The sequence below is a fragment of the Herpailurus yagouaroundi genome, unplaced genomic scaffold (genome assembly GCF_014898765.1).
Source record: "Herpailurus yagouaroundi ecotype Mexico unplaced genomic scaffold, PumYag 162, whole genome shotgun sequence".
NCBI classification, from domain to species: Eukaryota; Metazoa; Chordata; class Mammalia; order Carnivora; family Felidae; genus Herpailurus; species Herpailurus yagouaroundi.
The window spans coordinates 19,178,277-19,201,100 of NW_024412403.1; the positions used below are offsets into that span (position 1 = coordinate 19,178,277).

Consider the following 22,824-nt stretch of genomic DNA (forward strand, 5'->3'; position numbering starts at 1 on the left):
GGGGGGGAAAGGACATGGGTTGAATTTGTGAACTTAACAAGCCTTAAGTAAAGCCACAGCATTCGACAACTTTGAATAAAAAGCATTATCATACTTACCATCTACGGAATGCTTCCTTCAATGGCAAATAACATCCTGGGGTATAACAACGGTATTAGAAGCTGCTCTGGAACTGCCCCCATTCAACACGTACCTACTGAGCTCGTACTGTGTGCCATGCATCGTTCCGGGCCCTTGGGATGAGACAAAAATTCCACCCCAGTGAGATAGGGAAACTGAAGGGCTCCATAGAACTCTTTTTCTTCCTTTTTCTTTCTTTCCTTTCTTTCCTTCTATTTCCCCCTCTGCTATTCTTGCTAGGACCTGCACCCCCATTTTACACATGCCTTATAATGCAAATAGTGGATGTCGTCCTTGTAAGGGACTTCTTTAGAATAGATAACTTTTTTTTATCCTGTTCTATCCTAGTCTGGTGAGAATGACCAGAGGAAGCTATCATACAGTATTCAGACCACCTGCGCTAGACATCTGGACACCAAGATACCCTGGCTTGAAGGAGTAAGACCTGGACCCTCATCTTTGTTCTCACTGGTTCCTGGATGCCTAAGAGGACACCTACACCCGACCACCGACTGTCCTCAGTGAAAAACCCCAGACCCCAAGCAAAGACGAGGCTCTCTCTTTTCCTTTGAATCCCCCCGACACTGTCTGTGATCGTACTCTCTCTGTACCTTCAATAAACTCTGTTTTCGCCTCCTGCACGCCTCCTGCACGCATCCAGGGACCCTCTTAAGTACCCCCTTAAGACTCTGGGTCCGCAGAACGGCCTGCCAGCATCACCGGGATGCCTTTTTACATGCTCTTTATATTCTCTGTATACTACACAAACGAATCCAACTTGTAAAGAGCTATACGAATTATAGAGTTCCCTTCAATGGCTCAATAAATGGAGAACCCTGGCGCAGATCACCCTTACAAAACCGAGAGTTAAGATGCCATTAGCTTGACCGGCCGGGCAGACCACGAAAGCAAATCCACAGAAGCTGTCTTTGCCCAGTTTTTCTCCCCAGAAATATTCTTTGCGGGGAGCAAGGGTTTCTCCCAGCCTTTCGGGCTCGAACTCGCGGAGGGAGGAGGGTGATGGCGCGGGTCGGACTCTGCGACCCCAAAGAGGACGCCCGTCTCCCTGCACAGCCCCCGGGGGTGGCGGACCCGTCGCCCTGCGGTCCAGCACCTCTTGGTCACCCTCTGCGCCCCTGGAACGTACCCCAGCTCCAGACCTCCTGACCTGCCGCCACTAATCCTCAGCGAGACGCAAACGCGCCCCCTGGTGGAGGCGTGCAGCGCGGCCGACGGGACCGGAACAAAAGTGTTCTACGGAACGCGGTGCGGGCTCAGAGTTTCCGGGGAGGAGGGCAGAGGAGGACCTGCGCGAGGCGGTTCCTTCGGCAGCGGAGGAGGCAATGGCTTTGGGGGTCCGGGGGCTGCGCCTCTGGCGGGCCGCCCCTGCTGGCGGGGCTGGCTGGAGTGAGTTTCAGCGGCCGTGGGGACGGAGAGAGAGGATTAAAGGATTGTCGGCTCGGATTGGGCCTGAGGCGGGTCCTGGGAGGTCTCACGGGGCTGCGGGCGCAGGAGGGTCTTTACGTCCTGGCTGTGGCGGCCACCCCTTCCCGGCCCGGGGACACAGATCTCGGGGCGCCGGCTGGGTAGGGGGCCGTGGGAGGAGCTTGGGGCGCCTCTGAGAAGGACCCCGCGTCGTGGTGCAAACGTGTCCTTATTTTCCCATTGGAATACTCGTAGGGGCTTTGTCAAATCCTCTGATTGAGGGTTTGGAAAATAAGCTCAGCATTTCTCGCTCCAGATATCGATAGTTTTGGCGAGGGATCCCCGGTCTCCTGGAGCTTTCTTGTCCCCAAAACGTTTCAAGGCGACAACTTTGCTCACCTTCCCAGTGACTAGTGTGACTTTGACTACTTCCTGGTTACTTTTTGCCTCTTATTGTAAAGCACAGATTGGAATACGACAGAGGAAATTGATGGGCAATGGGGATCTGATGGTGAGAGAGCCAAGTTGAAGGAAAGGTGTGGATCTGGGCTAGCTGCGGGTTTCTTCCCTTGGCATTTTAGTTATTAATATTAGAAAGTGGTTTAAGTTAATCTCTGAGCGCATTTTGGCGAACGGCGTTTTAAAATCGTGTTGCCCCGCATTCATTCTTGTAGGACGGTGGTGCGGGGTGGGGTATCATCGGTGTGTTACTCATTCACTGTTTATATTTATCGTAACTGCTACACAGGATTGATAGCAACATCGCCAGCTTCGCACCTGTCACCGACAGAACTGATAGAAATGCAGAATGACCTCTTTAATAAAGAGAAAAACAGGCAGTTATCATTAACTCCTCGAACTGAGAAGATTGAAGTTAAACACGTTGGGAAAACGGACCCTGGCACTATCTTCGTGATGAATAAAAACGTTTCAACTCCTTATAGTTGTGCTATGCGTAAGTAGTGAATCAGGATACAGTTTTGACTTTCCCAATAAGCTGTGCAGAAGGACTGGTTCAGAAGAGACAAGACTCGGTAATTGCTCCCTGACCTTATAGAAGTTCTTTATCCAGCATCTTCCTCTCTGTTCACTGTCACTTTAGCTCTGGAGGGTCCTGTGGGTCTTGAAAGGTTGGTACTGTGATGCACAGGTTTCCTGGCACTCACTTGAATCTGGCTAGGTTTGGGGTGCTGTAATTGTTTCTGGCAGAAGAAGAGGAGGTGAAAGCCTTGTTACTATATTAGTGTGCTTGCCTTTTTTAGACAGCACCCATGGGGGGCTCGTGAAAGGAATTTGGGATAGAGGGACCGCCCAGGCCTCCGAGGACCAGCTTTATAGGCCTTCTTTTCCTTTCTAGCTCTTTATGGCCTAACTTAAACCTTAGGTGCTTCCCGCTTGTCTGATTGTGTGTTATGTGTTTCTTTATACTTCCGTGTACATGTAGTGAATGTGTAAGTGGAAGTGTGCATGGGGTGAATGCGGTTAGGGTAAAAGTGTGTGTTGGGATTCATATCTTAAAGGAGAGGACTGTGCCCTGTGTGTGGTTTGGTGTGTAAATGAAGGGAACAGAGCCTCTGTATGGATTATTTTTGATCAAAATGCTTTCAAAGCAGCTTTGATAGAACTGGTAATATTTAAATTTAGAAAGCTCTCCAAATAGGTATATACACCAGGATGCTCATTTAAACCACATTGTTTAAATTTTTGGAAAACTGAGTAGTGATTCCATTCAAGTAATTAACAATTTTAGTTAAAAGCTTAAGATAGTCTACATTCTCAGTCTTTTTTTCACTCTGGCACTTGGATGAGTCCTTATGACCGTTGTTTGGTTGTTCTGTGAACATTTACTTGAACCTTTGCTGTGTGATAGGCATTAGGATTACAGAGGAGGGTTAGGACGAAGCACAGGCCCTTGAGGGGTTTTGTGGGTTTTGAGGGGTGGAAATGAAGCCTTTGTGTCCCCCCTCAGCATGACACCTGCACTGACAAGTGCTTCTCATTCATACTTTCGATCGTTCAGTACACTTTTGAGTATTTACTGTATTACAGGCCTGGGGCTAGGTTCTGGATATACTAATGAGTGAACAACAACAGACATGATCCTCTCTCTGTGGGACTTATTTAGACTCTAACCCTGTAGTTTGAGCACTTCTGTGACTAGCTGTGTACTTGAAGAACATCTAATCAGGCTTAGAGTTAGAGTTGCATTCCGGTCAAAGAACAGACCAGGGCTGATGGGCTTATATGTGAATTCATACCCATAATTAAAAACTGTTAAGGTATTTGACTTGGACAGTCCATGTTAGGGAAGGACGAGGTGGTGTAGGAGCAAGACACCCAACCCATTTTGACCAGATTTACTACGGATGTATATTTATATGTACAAGTGTAACTCTTGGCAAATTGTTTTATTAGTTAATAATAGATTAACTTCAAATTAGACTTAGCCTCAATGGTTTTCGTAAATGGTTTTGGCAGTTTTGTTAATAATAACACACTGGGGGGGCGCCTGGGTGGCGCAGTCGGTTAAGCGTCCGACTTCAGCCAGGTCACGATCTCGCGGTCCGTGAGTTTGAGCCCCGCGTCGGGCTCTGGGCTGATGGCTCAGAGCCTGGAGCCTGTTTCCGATTCTGTGTCTCCCTCTCTCTCTGCCCCTCCCCCGTTCATGCTCTGTCTCTCTCTGTCCCAAAAATAAATAAACGTTGAAAAAAAAATCAATTAAACTCTTAAAAAAAAAAAAAATAATAACACACTGGGTGTGTTGGGTATTATTTTTTTATTGGTACAGAGGTACTATGTAATACTTTTTTTTCTCCCAGAGGAAGTCAGCTTGCAGAATCTCGCCTTTCTGTTGGTTTTATTTCTTTTTTTTTTTTTTAATTTTTTTTTTTTCAAACGTTTATTTATTTTTGGGACAGAGAGAGACAGAGCATGAACGGGGGAGGGGCAGAGAGAGAGGGAGACACAGAATCGGAAACAGGCTCCAGGCTCTGAGCCATCAGCCCAGAGCCCGATGCGGGGCTCGAACTCACGGACCGCGAGATCGTGACCTGGCTGAAGCCGGACGCTTAACCGACTGCGCTACCCAGGCGCCCCACCTGGTTTTATTTCTTAATGTAACACTTAAACACGTAACCTTTCAATTTGAGTTTTGTTAGATTCAGACCTTCAATCTGTTTTAAATTCCTAGATTTAAGTGAGTGGTACTGCAGGAAGTCCATTCTGGCTCTGGTGGACGGACAGCCTTGGGACATGTATAAACCTTTGACCAAATCCTGTGAGATTGAATTTCTTACTTTCAAAGATCGTGATCCTGGAGAAGTGAATAAGGTATTTCTACTTCTGTGTTCTTTTTTTTTTCTCCTAGTGTTCTTCTTCTTTTTATTAACATCTGTTTTGCTTTGGAGTATGAGATGTGCAAACGTGGCCAAGGTCAAATGTAGTGATGCCCGTGATAATCAGCGTTTTGATTTTTTTGCATTTTCACAAGCTCACAAAGTACCAGTGGCATCCTTTCTTTGTATTTTGGTTTGAGAAAACTGTGCGACTTGTATTTTACTTTCATGACTTTGTTCCACAGACATTTGTTGATTATCCTCTATACTTCATTCTCTCTACTGCTTGAATTCAGCCGTTGACCATCGTTGGATTATTTCAGTAGCTTTTTAACTCTCTGTCCCCACCTCCCTCTTTAATACTAAAGTCTTCCTTAGGAGGCCTGTAAGACTTTCGTTACGCGGCATGACTGAGTGTTGTGTCATTTCTTCCTCATGACTTTTCAGGCCCTGTGGGATCTGACCCCAGCGTGGCTTTCAAGCTTCACCTTCGCTGCATCTTTCCACTTCCTCTCTGCTGTGGCCACATTTGAGGACGTGGCCACTAGTGGTTTTTGCTGTGTGAGCCTCCTGGCTTTCATAGGTGTCCTTCTTCAACTCGGGGTATTTTCTTTCCTCCCTGTTAAAATCCTGTTTATCGTTTATAGTTCTATTAAAATGCTGTCTGCTCTGTGCAGTCTTCCCAGTTTCTTCTTGTCGGGATGAATCCCTCTGTTTAGGGCCTCACACTTGGCTAACTTCTTCAGATATAGTATTTTAATCATGCCTTGTGATGTGAACTGTTGAATGCATTGGATTCTTGGCTCTGTGAGGACAGGGATCACATCCTCTATTGGACCCAGTCCTTGACTTACATACAATGGGTATTTAATAAATACATGTTGAAATAAAACACTTAAGCAAGAAAACGATAGATATGATAATAGTAGCTTATATCAAGTATTAATTATGTATCAGGCACTGTCTTAGGTGATTTACAGGTATTAACTCATTTAATCTTCATAAAAACCACATAAAAATAGATGCTATCGTTCCCATTTCCCAGAAGAATAAACTGAGGCAAAGAGAGGTTCGGTAGCTTGACCAAGGTTACCAGTTTAGGAAATACTAGAGCCTGGATTTTAGTCCAGGCATTCTGATTCTGGAGTTCAACAGACATTAAACACATTTAAGTAGGATAGACGAGGAAGTGCGTTTTGCTACTTGCCTTCAAGACCTGAGTTTGTACTCCTTTTTAGTGTATGTTGTGTGGTTCTGTAGGATACGTTCTAGAGCGGTCTCTGCTGCACACAGCCAAGTGGGCCCACTCTTGTCCGCAGATGTGAAGAACTTGTGAAAGTCAAGTGCCCAGTTGTAGTAGTGCCAGTGTGGGGCACAAGATAGGCGGGTATGATAGGACTTGAGTTTCTCTTTACGACTCTGATAAGGTTATTGCATGGATACCCACATTAGGCATGTCCATGGGTCAAAACGTGCGAGTAAAACGAAAGCCCAGTTAATAGTGAGTTTGCTCTGCCGTAAATATGAGTAACTTGGGTGATGTGCTCTGTGGTGTTAGGCATAGGAGAGGAGTCACAAGTTCTGAAGAGTTCAGTGTTCCCTCTCTATTATATATGGCGTAAACAGGTGTATATTAATATGTATATATTTTTTACTTTAGTACAGGTTTGTTAACAAGTTCTCTTTATCCTGGGTTAAAGAGAAAAGTTGCTACCGGATAGTAAAACTATCTTGTGTTTGATAAACATCATAGTGTGTGATATCTTGTACAGAAACACTGCTAACAACAGAAGTCGGTACTTCATTCTTCAGTGCTTTTTGCTCGGTAGAGGTAATGTCGTGGCCTGATGTTAACTATTGCTATGTGCCAAGGATGGATAGAAAAATAGTTCCTAAGTCAAAAGTTAACCAAAAATTTCTTTTTATTTACTTATTTATTTTTCAATTTACATCCAAGTTAGTTAGCGTATAGTGCTACTATAATGATTTCAGGAGTAGATTCCAGTGATTCATTCCCAATGTGTAACACCCAGTACTCATCCCAACAGGTGTCCTCCCTAATGCCTCTTACCCATTTAGCCCATTCCCCCTTCCCCCACAGCCCCTCCAGCAACCCTCAGTTTGTTCTCTATGTCTAAGAGTCTCTTATGTTTTGTCTCCCTCTTTGTTTTAATACTATTTTTGCTTTCCTTCCCTTATGTACATCTGTTTTGTATCTTAAATTCTTCATATGAGTGAAGTCCTATGATATTTGTCTTTCTTTGACTGGTTAATTTTGCTTAGCATAATACCCTTCAGTTCCATCCATGTAGTTGAGAGTTAACCTAAATTTTAATATTGAAGAAACAGTGAATCTTAGTGTGTATTATGTTTGTGTATGTTTTATTTTTCTAGGCTTATTGGCGTTCCTGTGCCATGATGATGGGCTGTGTGATAGAGAGGGCATTCAAAGATGAATATGTGGTCAGTTTGGTCAGAGCTCCAGAAGTTCCTGGTAATGTACATATGCGTGCACACACGGATTTTGTAATCATTGAATATTTTGGTACCTATTTTTGATATTTTATAGAGCTTCTATTTTTTCTTTTTTAATTTTTTTTAATGTTTTTATTTATTATTGAAGGAGAGAGAGAGACAGAACATGGGCAGGGGAGGAGCAGAGAGAGAGAGGGAGACACAGAATCCAAAGCAGGCTCCAGGCTCTGAGCTGTCAACACAGAGTCCGATGAGGGGCTCGAACTCACGAACCGTGAGATCATGTCCTGAGCCGAAGTCGGACACTTAACTGACTGAGCCACCCAGGCGCCCCGAGCTTCTTTTTTTTTTTTTTTTTTAGCTCATTTCTAATTTTATGTGATAGAAATTACTGTCGTACATACATTCCATTTATAACCGGTAACAAAATCCATCTTATTTAATTACTGGAGGTCAATAATTAACATAATACAATTCGAGGATAATGTTTCTCTTGAATATGAATTCTGTGTAATTACCCTGTTTCAGTGTTTGTTTCCTACCACTTTAGGCACTTACTTCTAAATCGAATGTGTGGAGGAGGAGGAAATAGGAATATAAATAGAATTCTGGAAAAAGCTATGTTTGGGAGGTACCGTTTCAGCAGAAATGACATGACTCTGGGGCGGGGGGGGGGAACACTTTTGAGAAGATGGAAGAGTTCACAGCCTTTGCAATTTTGCCAAGATTCTGCGTCAGTATGTGCAATAGGATCGCATTTGTAAATTTTCAAAAAAAGATAGGAGTATATACGCCAAAAAACTTAAAAAAGCTCAATAAGTGATTCTAAGAACAAAACAACAAAAACAAAGCTTAGAAGACATTAAAAAATTCAACATTTCATGCCCACGTAGTCATTTGTCTACATATTAAATATCTGATTCTTTTGAAGTTTTATGTCTAGTAACTATGAAGTCTCTATAGTGATAATATTCTGGATGAAAATGTGAATGTTTAAGAAGTACTAGGGATTTTGGTTCAACAGAAAGAGAGTGAGTGAGGGAAAGCTGGTAGAGAGAGCTCTGGCAAGAGCTGGGATAATGGTAACTTTTATAATTTGTAGAGTTGGCAGAGATTGCTGGCCTTCCCTTTTATGGTCTAAATATTCAGTTGTTGCAAATTAGTAACTAGTAGATTTGACTTTGCCTCTCATTTTGGTTGGATTTACAGTAATCTCTGGAGCCTTCTGCTATGATGTAGTTCTGGATAAGAGACTTGATGAGTGGATGCCAACAAAAGTAAGTATAGTGTTTAGAATATGAATTTTAGAGTATGTACCTTCTTTGGTTAGAACAATTCTTGTGTCAGTGTTGTTGAGTGATACTGCATGTTGAGGATATTTGAAAGACCTTACCTGCCTACCTGTGTTGCATTTTCAGTGTATTCAAGACAGAGCATAGGAATGGGGGTTTTCCTCATGTGGTCAGCTTTATGTCCTGCTTGACCTTTTCTGGAAGTGCTTTCTTCCTTGTACTGTTCATTCCTTTTCTTAAGATAGTGGTTTTCAAGATGCCCAAGCTATCAAATTTACAAGTTTTATTGTCTTAGTTGATGTGGTGGTGAGGGCCCTGGAGCCTTACTAACTTCCTGGGTCCTCAGAGCACAATGTAAAACTCATTGCCCTAACCGTTTTAACCTGTTGCACACTGCGAGGTCTCCCCGTATACCAGGGTTACGCTGAGAGGAGGGGTGGAGGGGGTAGACGGTTAGTGAATTAAGAATCAGACTTTGACAAAGCTAAGCTAACTCAAATAGCAACAGACTAGACTCTTGGTGAATGGTCTGATTGCACGATGAGCGTTCTCCTGTTTGATCTGGGAGTTGGGTAGCACCAGGGACCTGGCTGACAAAGACGATCTGGATCAGATTCTCTGTGGGTAGGATGTGCCGGTGGCTTTCAGATGTCCAGCCCAGAGATTTTAGTTATGATTGGGGAGACAAGGCAGATGCCTGATTCTTAATTAAGCAAAACCGTATGTTCTACAGATTGAAAGTCTGGAGGTCAGAAAAGGAAAGGCAGTGTAGCATAGCATTTTATCAATTCCACAGTGTACGTTTTTTTCACACTTTAGTATTTCTGGAAATGTCTTAAAAAAAATTTTTTTTAATGTTTATTTGTGAGAGAGACAGAGAGACAGCAGAGAGCGAGCAGGGGAGGGACAGAGAGACAGAGGTACAGAATCTGAAGCAGGCTCCAGGCTCTGAGCTCTCAGCACAGAGCCTGATGCAGGGCTTGAACTCACGAACCACGAGATCATGACCTGAGCTGAAGTCGGATGCTTAACCGACTGAGCCTCCCAGGCGCCCCCAAAATGTGTCTTATAATAGATGGCATCTTACGATTATAATTGCCAGTGTTTTTTTCCTTAGTGGTGCATTTTAGTGAAATATTATAGTTCCTAAAAGCAAAATTTTGGAGTCAAAGCAGATTCAGGTTTACATTCTGACTTTGGAAGTTATTTCTTGTATAATCCTGCTCATGTTGCTTAGTGTCAAGAGGGAGAGAGGAGGGAAACAGGAAAGAACAAAGAAAGGGAGGGAAGAGAGGTAGAAAGAGAGATAGGGAAGGGGGCAGGGAAGGGATTGAAACTTTCTCTTCGTGATCTCTGAACTGTGTCAATATAATTTATTTTTCAGATATGCCCTCAAGTTGAAGAAGTGATTCTTACTTTATATATTTGCATTATTTACGTCATAAAAATGAACGCAATCAAGATTCACTTCTGAGCTGTAAAACTTGCTGCTTCTTTTTCCTGTTTTAAATATAAAACTTAAAAGGGCACCTGGGTGGCTCACTTGGTTGAGCCTCTGACTCTTGATTTCAGCTCAGGTCATTATCTCACGGTTCTTCAAGTTCGAGACCCACATAGGGCTCTGTGCTGACAGTGCAGAGCCTGCTTGGGATTCTCTCTCCCTACCTCTTTGCCCTTCCGCCACTGTCTCTTTCAAGATAGGTAAATAAACTTACAAAAACAAGTTTTAAATATAAAACTTAAAAGGCACTGGCTGATTGCAGGCATCATGGTATTGGGTGGACTGCTTAGAAGAAGTGGTAGAGAGTTACGCAAGGAACAGCTGTATAAACTGTGAATGTGGATTTGTTATACAGTCAGTTATCCCTTTAAGAATGGAGAAGAGTCATTCGTGCAAAAAAAGTCTCATAGTTTATGGAAATAATTTTATTACAAAAGTTGTGTAATAGTGCCTGGTTTTTCTGTATCAGTAATGAAGGATCTATAGTATGAAAACTCAATTATGGTTTTAATAAAAATCTCAGATATTGTTAATGTGTATTAATGATTTTAATTGCATAAAACCTCTTCATTAAACAGGTTTTTAATATTAGATATATGCCATATTTGGGGCAGGGCCAATGATGACATTACGTTTCCTGGTGAAACTTTCTGAATCACATAAACAGTGTTTTCCCTGTGCATTTATAAAAGCTTAGTTTTGCTTACAATGTAAACAGATTTTTATATCTTTTATTTCTTAGCGTTTCTAACTGCATCGTTGTTTTAATGAACATTTAATTATGTAATTCGAATAAAAACTTAAAATTTCTTTGTAGGATTATCTTTAATAATTATTAATATAGACTGATATCTTAATTACAAGTAAATTACAAGTTTATAGTTCATAGAGTTGAGATAAATTGTTGACCTTACATTTTACGGTCTAAAAATGGTCTAAATAATTGTTGCAAATTAATAACTTTCTTTCCGAATAAGTTTGCTTTTGCTTTTTCTTTTAGTTGGATTTATAATATTTAGCATACGATTTTATCTGACCTTCCTTATGGAGAAATGCTTTTAAGTAAATTGTTACAAAAGGTTAATACTTTCCTTTCGAAGGAGAACCTGCGTTCCTTCACAAAAGATGCCCGTGCTTTAATTTACAAAGATCTTCCATTTGAAACTCTGGAAATGGAAGCAAAAGTGGCATTGGAAATATTTCAGCACAACAAGTAAGTGTTGGCTTCCTTGAAAGCAAGGCTAAACCCCCCAAAGTTACATGTAATGAAGGAAATTCAGCTCTTAAGAATCTTTATATCTGACGTGGGTAGGACACTGTTCTATTTTTAGCTCTAAGATCTCTTTTTCTGTACCAACCTATTTACTTTCATTCATCCCACTTCCCAGCCTCTTTACTTATTTACTTACTCATCCCATTATTTATTTCCCTGAGAAAAAAACTTCGCTCACCTTTGGTAATTTTCTCACTTGGTCTCACTTCTCTGTTTCTCCGGCTGGTCCGTCCTCATATCAGCTTGGTGGTGTGTTTCCCTCTGTTCCTTCCATCGTCAGGTGATAGCATACATGAAGCTGTATCATTTTGCACGTTCGGCAGCCTTTCCTTCTCATCCTCTACTCTTTAAATTTTTTTTTTTTTCCAACGTTTATTTATTTTTGGGACAGAGAGAGACAGAGCATGAACGGGCGAGGGGCAGAGAGAGAGGGAGACACAGAATCGGAAACAGGCTCCAGGCTCTGAGCCATCAGCCCAGAGCCCGACGCGGGGCTCGAACTCACGGACCGCGAGATCAGTGACCTGGCTGAAGTGGGACGCTTAACCGACTGCGCCACCCAGGCGCCCCTTATCCTCTACTCTTTAAATGTGAAGGGTGAGATAGAGAATGCCCGTGGTCTGGAGGGAGCTAAGGGGAGAAGTGAAACGTTTACACAGCCGGGTGGGTCTTCATCTTCTGCACCAAATTATCCATTAGGGGGATTTTCTTTGCCAGCATTTTATTTATTTATTTATTTATTTATTTAAATTTTTGGGACAGAGACAGAGCATGAATGGGGGAGGGGCAGAGAGAGGGAGACACAGAATTGGAAACAGGCTCCAGGCTCTGAGCCATCAGCCCAGAGCCCGACCCGGGGCTCGAACTCACGGACCGCGAGATCGTGACCTGGCTGAAGTCGGACGCTTAACCGACTGCGCCACCCAGGCGCCCCCTTTGCCAACATTTTAAATCCTCCCTGCGTTCTTAATTCCCTTTCTCACTCGGAAAACTTCCAGTTTACCTTTTACTAATTGTAACAACATAAACTATGTTTTAGTATTAATCTAATTGAAGCTAGAACTAGTTAGGGAAATCTACATTGCAAAGAAAATAACATAGATGCTAGATTCTGAAGACAGAATATGCTCTTGCAAATTGTTCAAGGTTCTGGATTGGAAAATCTTTAGGTATTTGTGAATTGAGACATACGTTCTCGTAATGGTAGTTTATAATATTTTGCATAGCCTGGAACCAGTGAATTAGAAAGCAATAGGAATGTACTATTTTAACAGAACTAGAGTGCAGGTAGTTCTGTAGAACCAAACCACCGTTGATTCTATAAGAAAATTCCTTGGATTGTTAGAACATATCAAGACACTTCCAGTGCCCCAATTCTAGGGTCATGCTGTCCAATAGAGATATAATGTGAGACATCTAGAGAAGTAAATTTTCTGGTAGCTACAGTAAAAAAGTCAAAAGAAAAGGTGAAGTAAATTTTAATAATACATTTTATTTAAAGTGTATGTAAATGTTATTTCAACATGTGATCAGTATTTAGAAATTAATGATATTTTGTATTCTCTTTTTCATACTAAGTCCTCAGAATCTGGTGTGTTTTAGTCTCGAGGCACATTTCAGTTAGGACTAATTACATTTAAGTGCTCCATAGCTTCCATAGTTTATTTACTCTAGCTGTTCATTCCATGTGATTTCCCATCCCCTCCACTGGACTTTCAAAGTCCAGGAGAGGCTTATAGGACTTTGGTAAGTTAGTTGAATGTGTGGAAGGACATAGGGATGGCTTGGGGCAAGTTTGAAGGGACAGAGTTTTGGGTGGTTGAAGGTAGATCTGTGATTGGGCTTTTCTGCTGCAGGGAGAGTTTTAACTAACTGGCTTCGGCTCCCCGGGGACAGGTGCATTTCTTCGAGTTGGGTCAAGAGAGACAGGTAGTCAAGGTAACTGGCATCCTTAGTAATGCATGGGGGCTTTGGCAGAAGGGGTGTGGGCAGTAGGTAGATGTTTGCACGTGAACTAATGCTTCCGGAGTTTGCCATATACAAACGTGATACTTTTTAGCACTCTGGCATGAAGAGAGAAGGCTCTTAGTAGTGAGTGGTAAAGTTATGGTTTGTACCTGGGCTGTGCAGTTCCGTCTGTGCTATTAGCTGTAGTGACAGAACTGGGTAGGTTTGAGAGACATTTAGGCAGTAGCATTGACGTGATTTGGCAATGCGTTGGATGGAGGGGGTGTGGTAGGTGAAGCAGGAATTGAGGAGATCCCGGCAGTTTTTCTCTCAGACACGTGGGTGGTTGGTGGTGCCATTTGCTAAGCGAGGAAATTCAGCAATGGGGGTAAGTGTGGTGGGAAAAGAAGGAGCAAGTTTTCACTCTGTTTGAGAATTCAGGAGTGTAAGATGCTTGTGGAACAGCCTAGTGCGTGTCCGGAAGGGTCTTAGATACATAGTTTGGGGCTCAGAAGAAGGATGTGGATTAGACGCTGAGATATGGAAGATAAGGACACAGAAGTGGTAATTAGAGCTGTGCGCATCAAGGAGCCAGCCCAGGGAGGATGCTTGCTTGAAAGGAGGCTTTAGGACAGGTCCCCTGAAGGGGAGAGAGGAGGAAGAGTGGCCAGAGAGTTGAAATAACAAGCAGTAGGGAGTGCCACAGAAACCAGTGGAAATGAGCACTTTGACAGATGGAGGTGAACAGTGGAAATAAGGACAGAAAGGTGTCCGTTAGGGTGAGGCCAGGGAGGTACCTATGGTTTTGGCGGAGCCGTGAGCTTGTGGCCAGACTGAAGGAGGTGAGGTGTGAAGAGGAGACTCCAAGTGTAAACCCGTCTGAAAAACTCTGGCCAACGAGTAAGAGAGGGGAGATGTCCTTAAATCCCTTTTTGTGCATTTAGGAGTAAGTCGCTTTTTCTTTGTTCCTCTTTAGGTACAAAACGGATTTCATAGAAGAGAAGGCATCTCAGAACCCTGAGAGGATAGTCAAGCTGCACAGGTAAGTAAAAATAAAGTTGCTGTCCTGCTAATTTATAGGAAGACTTAGGCAGTGGAATTGACCTGACTGAACGTACAGTTATGACTGAAAAAGATGAATCTGTGCCATAATTTGTTATTCTTTTTACCTTATTTTCTGTTGCTTTGTGCATTGTTTTGGTACGGTGGTAATTGGAAGGTTTAAATTCTCTTCAGGAGCCATTGTGGTTTCTGTTCCTCGTTTTATTGTTTCTTATTTCTATTTCCGCATTTCAAGAGTTGAAAACCATTGTTTAAAAATGTGATTTTTAAAACTTAACTTTGAAATTGGGCAAAATATTCATTGTTGTGAATTGAGCATAATTCACGTGTATGTGCAAATATGGATACTGACTGGTAACTACTTATGTTACGTGTAAGTGAAATAGGAATGTGCTGATACTGGGATGAGGGAGGTAAGACCGTGCATAATGGATTTGCAGAAATGACTTCATGGCCTGTATCTATGTTCTCAGCTTCATGTTTTCATGACTCAGTTAATTTTTTTCTTTTAGAAAGCTGCTCTTTGGACAATCTGTCCTGTATAGTGAGTTCTAAACTCTATTACAGTGAGTTGTTATGAGGTCGTAGATGATCGGTTTTAGACATTGGATTCACTTGAGAGCATGATGTGTTCAATGATCTTAAAAATCTCTAAAGTTATATCAATGCTAGTAAGGAACAAGGTTTACTTGACTTTAATTTTCATAGTTTTAGCCGCTTCACTTGAGATTATTACGTCAGGGGCAATTAGAGATTGAATTGAGCCATATAGAATGTTCTTGATTGTGGACATTGCCTCAAAGAGAATGAATAGATTCTTTTTTCCCCCAAACTCCTCTACACGATTTGATTTTGAGGTTTTATTTGTTTATTTTTAAAATCAATCAGATTTGGTGACTTCATTGATGTGAGTGAGGGTCCTCTTATTCCAAGAACAAGTATTTGTTTCCAGTATGAAGTATCAGCAGTTCACAATCTTCAAGCCACGCAGTTGAGTCTTGTACGAAGATTCCAGGGTCTGTCTTTACCGGTACACTTAAGAGTAAGTAAAGCTGAAAGTTTCAGGTCGTCCAATTTGGGAGCGGATGTCATTCTGGTTCTTGATTTTATACTAATTTGAAGGATGTACATTTTAATTTTCATTAAATTTTGTGACGCTAATGTTTTGTAAATTCATGTTTATGCTAAGAACAATTTTGCTCAGAATGTAAACGGATAATTCACGAAAGAGATATTAGTTGAAAAAGTTGAATCAAACTGAGGTAGTTATTTTAATTTTTCAAATTAATATAGGGGAGGGTGCATTGAGATTATTGGAGTGCATGTTGGTAAGACCCTCTAGAATGCCTTTTGGTCTTAGGTTTGGCATGATCTATTCATGACTCAGAGTCTTTTATTTTCCATATTGCTCCCACCCGTCACTAATTTTTTTTTTTTTTTTTTTTTACTTTAAATCCAAGTCAGTTAACACATAGTATAATAATGCTTTCAGGGGTAGAATTTAGTGATTCTTCACTTACATATAACACCCAGTGCTCATCCCGACACTGGCCATCCTCCTTAATGCCCCTTGCCTGTTTAGCCCATCCCCCCACCCAACACCCATCGAGCACCCCTCAGTTTGTTCTCTGTATTTAAGAGCCTCTTAGGGATTGTCTCCCTCTCTGTTTGTATCTTATTTTTGCTTCCCTTTCCCTATGTTAATCTGTTTTGTTTCTTAAAATTCCACATATGAGTGAAATGATATGATATTTGTCTTTCTCTGACTGACTTACTTCACTTAGCATAATACACTCTAGTTCCATCCACGTTGTTGCAAATGACAAGATTTCATTCTTTTTCTTCGCCGAGTAGTATTCCATGGTGTGTGTGTGTGTGTGTACACACACATATATATTCACACCACATCTTTATCCATTCATCAGTGGATGGACATTTGGGCTCTTTTCCATACTTTGGCTATTGTCGATAGTGCTGCTTTAAACATTGGGGTGCATGTGCCCCTTCTAATCAGCATTTTTTAATCTTTTGGATAAATACCTGGTAGTGCAATTGCTGGCTTGTAGGGTAGTTCTATTAATCAACTTTGGATTCTGAGATAGTTCAAAATCTTTGTAGGTCCACATGCAGTTACAAGAAGTAATAGAGAGATCCTTGATCCCTTTACCTAGTTTCCCCAATGCTGACACCTTGCAAACTTTCGCAACCAAAGTATGGACTGTGACACAGTGAAGATGTAGTACAGTGTCTTCACACGGCTCTCTCCTATTGGCTATCGATAGCCACGCCCACTCTCCTCTGCCCCACCCCCACCTCCTTGCCCCTGGCAAATACTCATCTGTTCTCTGTTCCTATGCATTTTCATTTCAAGAGTCTCATATGAATAGGATCATGCATTGTACAGTCTTTTGGGATTGGGTTTTTTTCACTCAGTAGTAATTCTCTGAGGATTCATCCAAGTTGTATGTATCGGTAGCTTGCTTTCTCTTTCTTTCTTTCTTTCTTTCTTTCTTTCTTTCTTTCTTTCTAATTGCTGAGTAGTATTCTGTGGTGTGGATCTACTGTGGTTAGTTGAACCATTCACCCATTAAAGGACATTTGGGTTGTTTCTAGTTCTTTGGCTATTACGAATAAGGCTGCTATGAACATTGGTGTACCAGTTTTTGTGAATATATGTTTTCATCTTTCTGGGATAAATGCCCAGGAGTAAAGTTGCTCGGTTAGAAGGCACATGTTTAGTTTTTAGGAAACTATCACACTGAGTTCCACAGTGACTGCCATTTTGCCATTCCTGGTATTTGACATTGTCACTATTTTTTATCTGAGCCATTATGGTAAGTTTGTATGATTTCTCATTGTGGTTTTAATTTGTGTTTTCCTATTGGCTAATTGTGTTGACATCTTTTCATGTGTTTATATGCCATCTGTATATCTTTTTTGGTGGGAAATTTATGTTTTTTGCTTATGTTCTAACTGGATTGTTTGCTTTTTCAATTGTTGAATTTTGAGAGTTTTTTCCTAGTATATTCTAGATATCGGTCCTTTGTTAGATACATAGTTTGCAAATATTTTCTCTCTGTGGTTTGTCTTTTTATCTTCTTAACAAAAGATCAGAAGTTTTGCAGATCATAAATTTTAAATTAAAAAAAAATTTTTTTTTAATGTTTATTTTTGAGAGAGAGAGCATGAGCAGGAGAGTGGAAGAGAGAGAAGGAGACACAGAATCCAAAGCAGGCTCTGAGCTGTCAACACAGAGCCCAGTGTGGGGCTTGAGCCCATGAACTGTGAGATCATGACCTGAGGCGAAGTTGGACGCTTAACCGACTGAGCCCCCCAGGCTCCCCAGAAGTTTTTAATCTTGATGAAGTCCAGTTTATTAGTTTTTGTTTATGGATCATGCTTTTGGTGTTAATTCCAGGAATTCTTGGTCTGGATCTGGATCCCAAAGATTTGTCTTCCTCTTTTTCTCCCTAAAAGTTTTATAGTTTTTTGTATAGGTTTGTGGTCCACTTTGTGTTAAGTTTTGTACACGGCGTGAGAAGGAGGTGGAGGTGCACTTTTCCTGCCTGTACGTGTCAAGGTTCTCCAGCACCATTTTGTTGGAAAGGCTGTCCTTCCTCCAGTAAATTGCTTTCACCCTTATTAAAAATCAGTTGGGCATATTTAATGGGTCTATTTCTGGGTTCCCTGTTCTGTTCCATTGATGTGTGTCTCTGTCCTGCCAGTGTCACAGTCTTGATTACTGTAGCTGTAAATAGTTCTTCAAATCAGGTGGAATAATTCATCCCATGTTGTTATTATTTACAAAAATTGTTTTAACTATTTTCGGTTCTTTGCCTTTTCATTTAATTTTAGGATAATCTTTCTGATTTGACAAATCTTGCTGAGATTTTGATAGGAATTGAGTTAAACCCGTATAATTTAGGGAGAATTGACATCATTACTAAATTGAGTCTTCTAGTCTATGAACACAGTATATCTTTTGTTTAAATCCTCATCTCTTTCATCAACATTTTGTAATTTTTAGCATATGTTCTGTTTTTCGCCACATACCTGCTTCCTGTCCTAGCTTTCTGCATTTCAGCAAATGGCATCATCATCTGCTTAGCTGTGAAGTGATCCTTGGCTTTTCTCTCTCCCTCCCAGCCATGCTCCGTCCCATCCAGCAGCAAGACCTTTCAGCTCAACTCTGAAACATGCCCTGAATACCTTCCATCACGTAGCGTCTCATCTGTGCTCACCACTCTTTCTAAGCCCCTTACTCATCACCGAGGATGCTCCCCCTCCAAAGCACATTCCCTGCTTAGTAGCCAGAATGGCCTTTTTCATACTCAAATCAGATCACGTGATCCCTTTGCCCCAAACACTCCAGTGGCTTCTTGTAAACAGATCCCAACCCTGTAGCCTGTCTCACAAAGGCCTGCATTACCTGGCCCCTGCCTGCCTCTCTGATCTCTCATAGCACTTTCTCTGTCATCTGCTGTCTTCCAGCCACACACTCCGGGGTCTGCACCAGCAGTCCATTCGGCTGTCTTCCCTTTAAACATGCGATGCTGCTCTTTTCTCCAGAAGGGCTTACGTGTACATATAGTAATTTTACCTTTTATCATGGATTCTGCCAGGTCATTCATGTGACTTAGTAAAATTGATGTGGTCCTTATGCATTTGGCACAGTTTTCATCTGCATTCTGACGATCCCTTGCTATATAAAATTGTTAAGGATTAAGTAAATTGGTTTTATAATTTTATTATTGTCTGCGTTAGTTTTTACTTGTTCTTAGGGTAATTAGGTAAAACCTCTGGGGCTCCCATTTCAGTGTGAAGATATCAGTCGGTTTCTGATGAACCTCTCCTTGTGACTGCTGGTGGTGTGGAGAATGACCTCTAGCTGGTTGCAAATGGCTATTTAAGGAAAGAACTACAACCTGTGGGAAGATGGGGCACAGTTTTGCTTCCTGTTAGAAGAAACACTGTCTATGATGGTGATGATTAAGGACAAAAGAGGAAGAATGGCATGTTCTTTAAAAAGTCTTAAAAAAGACTTAGTCTTTTTTGCTTAAATGCCAAACAAAGTGGCTGTCCCATTAAATACCTTTTCCCCTACTCTAATCCACTTCTGTAACCACTTAACCTCATTAGTACTGCCTTCCTTTTTATGTGTTTGCTTGCTTAAAACCTATATAAGACTCAGCTACTTTTAACTTCATTGCTTTGTTTAATTCATCGTGACTCTTTTCTTTTCAAGGCACATTTTACTATATGGAATAAGCTATTGGAGAGGTCTCGGAAAATGGTAAGTATTTTTGACAGCTAATGCGTACTGTTCCATGAAGAAAGTTGTTTTGAAATTAAGCAACAACAACACAACAGTAAATAAAGAAATAAAAGAACACAGAAGAAAAAAGTTAATTGGTTGTCTCTGTAGCTAAAGCGGTGTTGTAGCTGTTGACCCCAGTAGTATCTTGGCAAGAGAAGAGCTGTAATTTGGCAATTCTCTTGTTTTTATTTGTGAATATTGTGGAAATGATGTTGTGGAACCTGAAGAAGAATAAGGGGACTGCGGTATAATAGCGATAGTTCTTACGGGGGTCCAGTGGTGTTAATTGGGTCTTCAAGAGATGGTATTTTTTGTAAGCTTAATGAACGTTTAAAGAGTGAGATTTGTCACATGTATTTTGAAGCTGCCTTGACTGTTGGTTGACAGATGTGCAAATTCCCTGGGTACTTGGGTTTGTAGCTCATTCTGTGTCATTAGTATTTACATTTCACAAGTAGGAATGATTATGTTTCTTGACCAGTTCTATCCCTGTTTACTCTTTCATAGACTAAGTACTTAGTCTTTAGTTACATTATCTGAGAGCTATTCTGTGTAGTCTGGCCTCCTTGAACTCATCCTGGTTATTGTAATTTTCTACTCTAGTCAAGCTTGCAAATACACTCAAACTTTTTTTTTTTTTTAGTTTACATTCTTATATCACTTTATTTCTTCCCAGCTTTACTGAGATGTATGACACCTAACATTGTTTAAGTGTAAGACGTACCCTGCAATGATTTGATGTGTGTATGGATTGCAGACCGATTACACAACAAGGTTAGCTAGCATATCCATCACCTCACAGAGTGACATATCCTGTGTGTGTGTGTGTGTGTGTGTGTGTGTGTGTGTGTGTGATGAGAACTTTTAAAATCTACTTTCAGCAACCTTCAAATATACAACACTAGTATTCTTAACTCAGACTTGTTTTCTGGTTTGTTTATTCATGGCAGTTTTTTCTGTCTGGACTCTGTTTCCCTTTCTCCTCCTGTATATAAATGAAATATCCGACTCATTCTTCAGTACTTCGTCCAAGTCTTACTGTTTCCATGAAACCTTCTCAGAGCAATCACTGAACAAATATCTATTCCTACAGTTTCTGCTGGATTATATGCCTCCTCGTATAGTTTTCTAATTGTTTCTGCTAGTACTTTTACACTCAGTCTGTGAACCCAGTCAGTGCTTGTTATGTATGTGTCATGCCAGGTTTTGAGCTCACCCTTTGGTATGTGGGGTTGCTTGGGGCTGGGTTGGGGGGCTGGCTTGGTAGTTATCTCAGAGGAAACTGCTTGCCTAAAAGCACGGAGAAATGGAGAGCATGGTGACTAGAACATAAACCTGGGTGTACAGTCGTATGGAGTGTGGGCGATGAGTCCAACAAAGTGAGCTTCTTGGAAATAGCGTCTGAGGGGCTTGTCTTCCATGGTAGGGAATTTGCATGCCCCTCCTGAAGGTGATTGGAGGCAACTGGGAATTTGAGAAAGGAAGTGACCTATTGGTCGGCTATTCCTGTTCCAGAGCTCACTCTGGGGCAGCACGGGAGAAAGCTGTGACGTAAGCCCGCAGTCTGTTAGAGGGATGGAAGAGATGAGAGCCTCAAGTTCAGGTGTTGCGGTGAGAGCCCCGGGTAGAGTTCGTTGAATTCTTGTTGCTTGAAATGTGCACAGAAGGGAACCTGGATTCTGCAGCGGCAGGCTCGGGTAGCTGGGCAGAGCCCCTCAGCGAGATAGGTAATGCACGACGTGGGGCAGGTTTTGGGGTGATGAGTATAGTTTAGCTGTTTGATGGATGTGTTTGAGTGACACAGACTAGAAATAGGGACACACAGGTCCCTATTTCTACTAGACCTGTAATATTCTATGTTTAAAATAGAATTATGTCTCTCAAGAAACTCTGTTGATTAAAAATACTGTGTTACAGCATTACTGGGCTTTTTCTCACACTAAGGATTTCATTTTGTAATTGAAAAATAAAACGACAAACTTGGGAAGCCTAGGTGGATGCCTCATTATATTTTGAGTGGAATTGTTGTACTTTACTTGATAATTTCTGTTGTGACCCTGGCCTTATAAGGTTTCTTCTTTTTCTACTTACCTTTCTTTAATAATTACTAACGAAGGAGAAAGACTGGGGGTCATTATAGGAGAAGGACTGTGGAATGATCTAAAATGGTGGGGGGAGGGTGGAACTAAAAGTTGTTTTTATTAGAAAAGTAAAGCTATTCATGTTTTCACAGGTAACTGAAGATCAAACTAAACCTACAGAGGAAAGTGCATCGACCCAGTAATTTCCTAAAAATTATATAGTAAATTAAAATAAAAGTTTTCTACAAAATGTTTGTGTGGGCTTATAAAGATTAACTGTCTTTTTCTCCCTAAGATTTATACTAATTTATACTTTTTCCTTTCTTTAAAGGATAAGACAGCTTATGCTGTTCACAATAAAAATTTTACGCAGAAACAACCCTGCGCCCTCCAGCTCCCCAGATATAACACCTTGACATGTTTTCTCCATTCAGTTCTTTTTTCTACATGTATAAGCACATGTACAGATACAAGTGGAATCTTTTGAAAACAAAGGATCATACTAGTTTCCGTTTTTGCTATCTTATTTTCTTTTTTTTATTTTTGAGAGAGAGAGAGTGAGTGGGAGAGGTGCAGAGAGAGAGGGGGATAGAGGGTCACTCTGACTGCAGTGAGCCCGATGTGGGGCTCGAACTCATGAACCACAAGATCACAACCTGAGCCGCGGTCAGACACTGAACTGACTGGGCTACCTGGGCGCCCCCATTTTTGCTATTTTAAACAATGGCACGGTAAACATTTTTGTACAAAATGTTTAAGTGCTTTGCGGTTAGATTAGTTGAGTATTGACCAAGTTAACAATATTTCCTATGTTCTGGCCATGGTGCTAAGCCTTTCACATGGAATCTCTTATTTAATCCTCAAAATGTGTTGACAAGGCGTTTCCATTTTGTAAGGGAGGAAACCGACAGACTGTAGAACTGGCCAGTAGCAAAGCTGGAATGTGGACCCACGTAACTTCACCCGCATGCTCTACACCGCCTCACATATAAGTGA

General features: G+C 41.4%; 1 protein-coding gene and 2 long non-coding RNA genes across 3 annotated transcripts in view; 2 read left to right on the plus strand and 1 right to left on the minus strand.

Moving 5' to 3' along the window:
• Positions 1 to 966, plus strand: part of LOC121036057 (uncharacterized) — a 5,025-nt gene extending 4,059 nt beyond the window's left edge. Inside the window, exon 2 of the long non-coding RNA XR_005793206.1 lies at positions 469 to 966. This is a non-coding gene — a long non-coding RNA (uncharacterized LOC121036057). The remainder of the gene's footprint in view (positions 1 to 468) is intronic.
• The window catches only part of LOC121036056 (uncharacterized), a 15,771-nt gene extending 14,390 nt beyond the window's left edge, over positions 1 to 1,381 (minus strand). Inside the window, exons 1-2 of the long non-coding RNA XR_005793205.1 lie at positions 1,268 to 1,381; positions 99 to 233 (exon numbers count right to left, since the gene is read on the minus strand). This is a non-coding gene — a long non-coding RNA (uncharacterized LOC121036056). The remainder of the gene's footprint in view (positions 1 to 98; positions 234 to 1,267) is intronic.
• Positions 1,382 to 1,396: 15 nt separating this feature from the next.
• Positions 1,397 to 22,322, plus strand: MRPL39 (mitochondrial ribosomal protein L39). Its single transcript, XM_040484133.1, has 11 exons — positions 1,397 to 1,527; positions 2,294 to 2,500; positions 4,736 to 4,875; positions 7,275 to 7,374; positions 8,565 to 8,632; positions 11,249 to 11,361; positions 14,345 to 14,410; positions 15,319 to 15,472; positions 19,676 to 19,723; positions 21,981 to 22,049; positions 22,160 to 22,322. Exons 1-10 carry the CDS (start codon positions 1,464 to 1,466, stop codon positions 22,029 to 22,031), a joined length of 1,011 nt encoding a protein of 336 aa, XP_040340067.1. The 5' UTR covers positions 1,397 to 1,463; the 3' UTR covers positions 22,032 to 22,049; positions 22,160 to 22,322.
• The last annotated feature ends 502 nt before the right edge of the window (positions 22,323 to 22,824 follow it).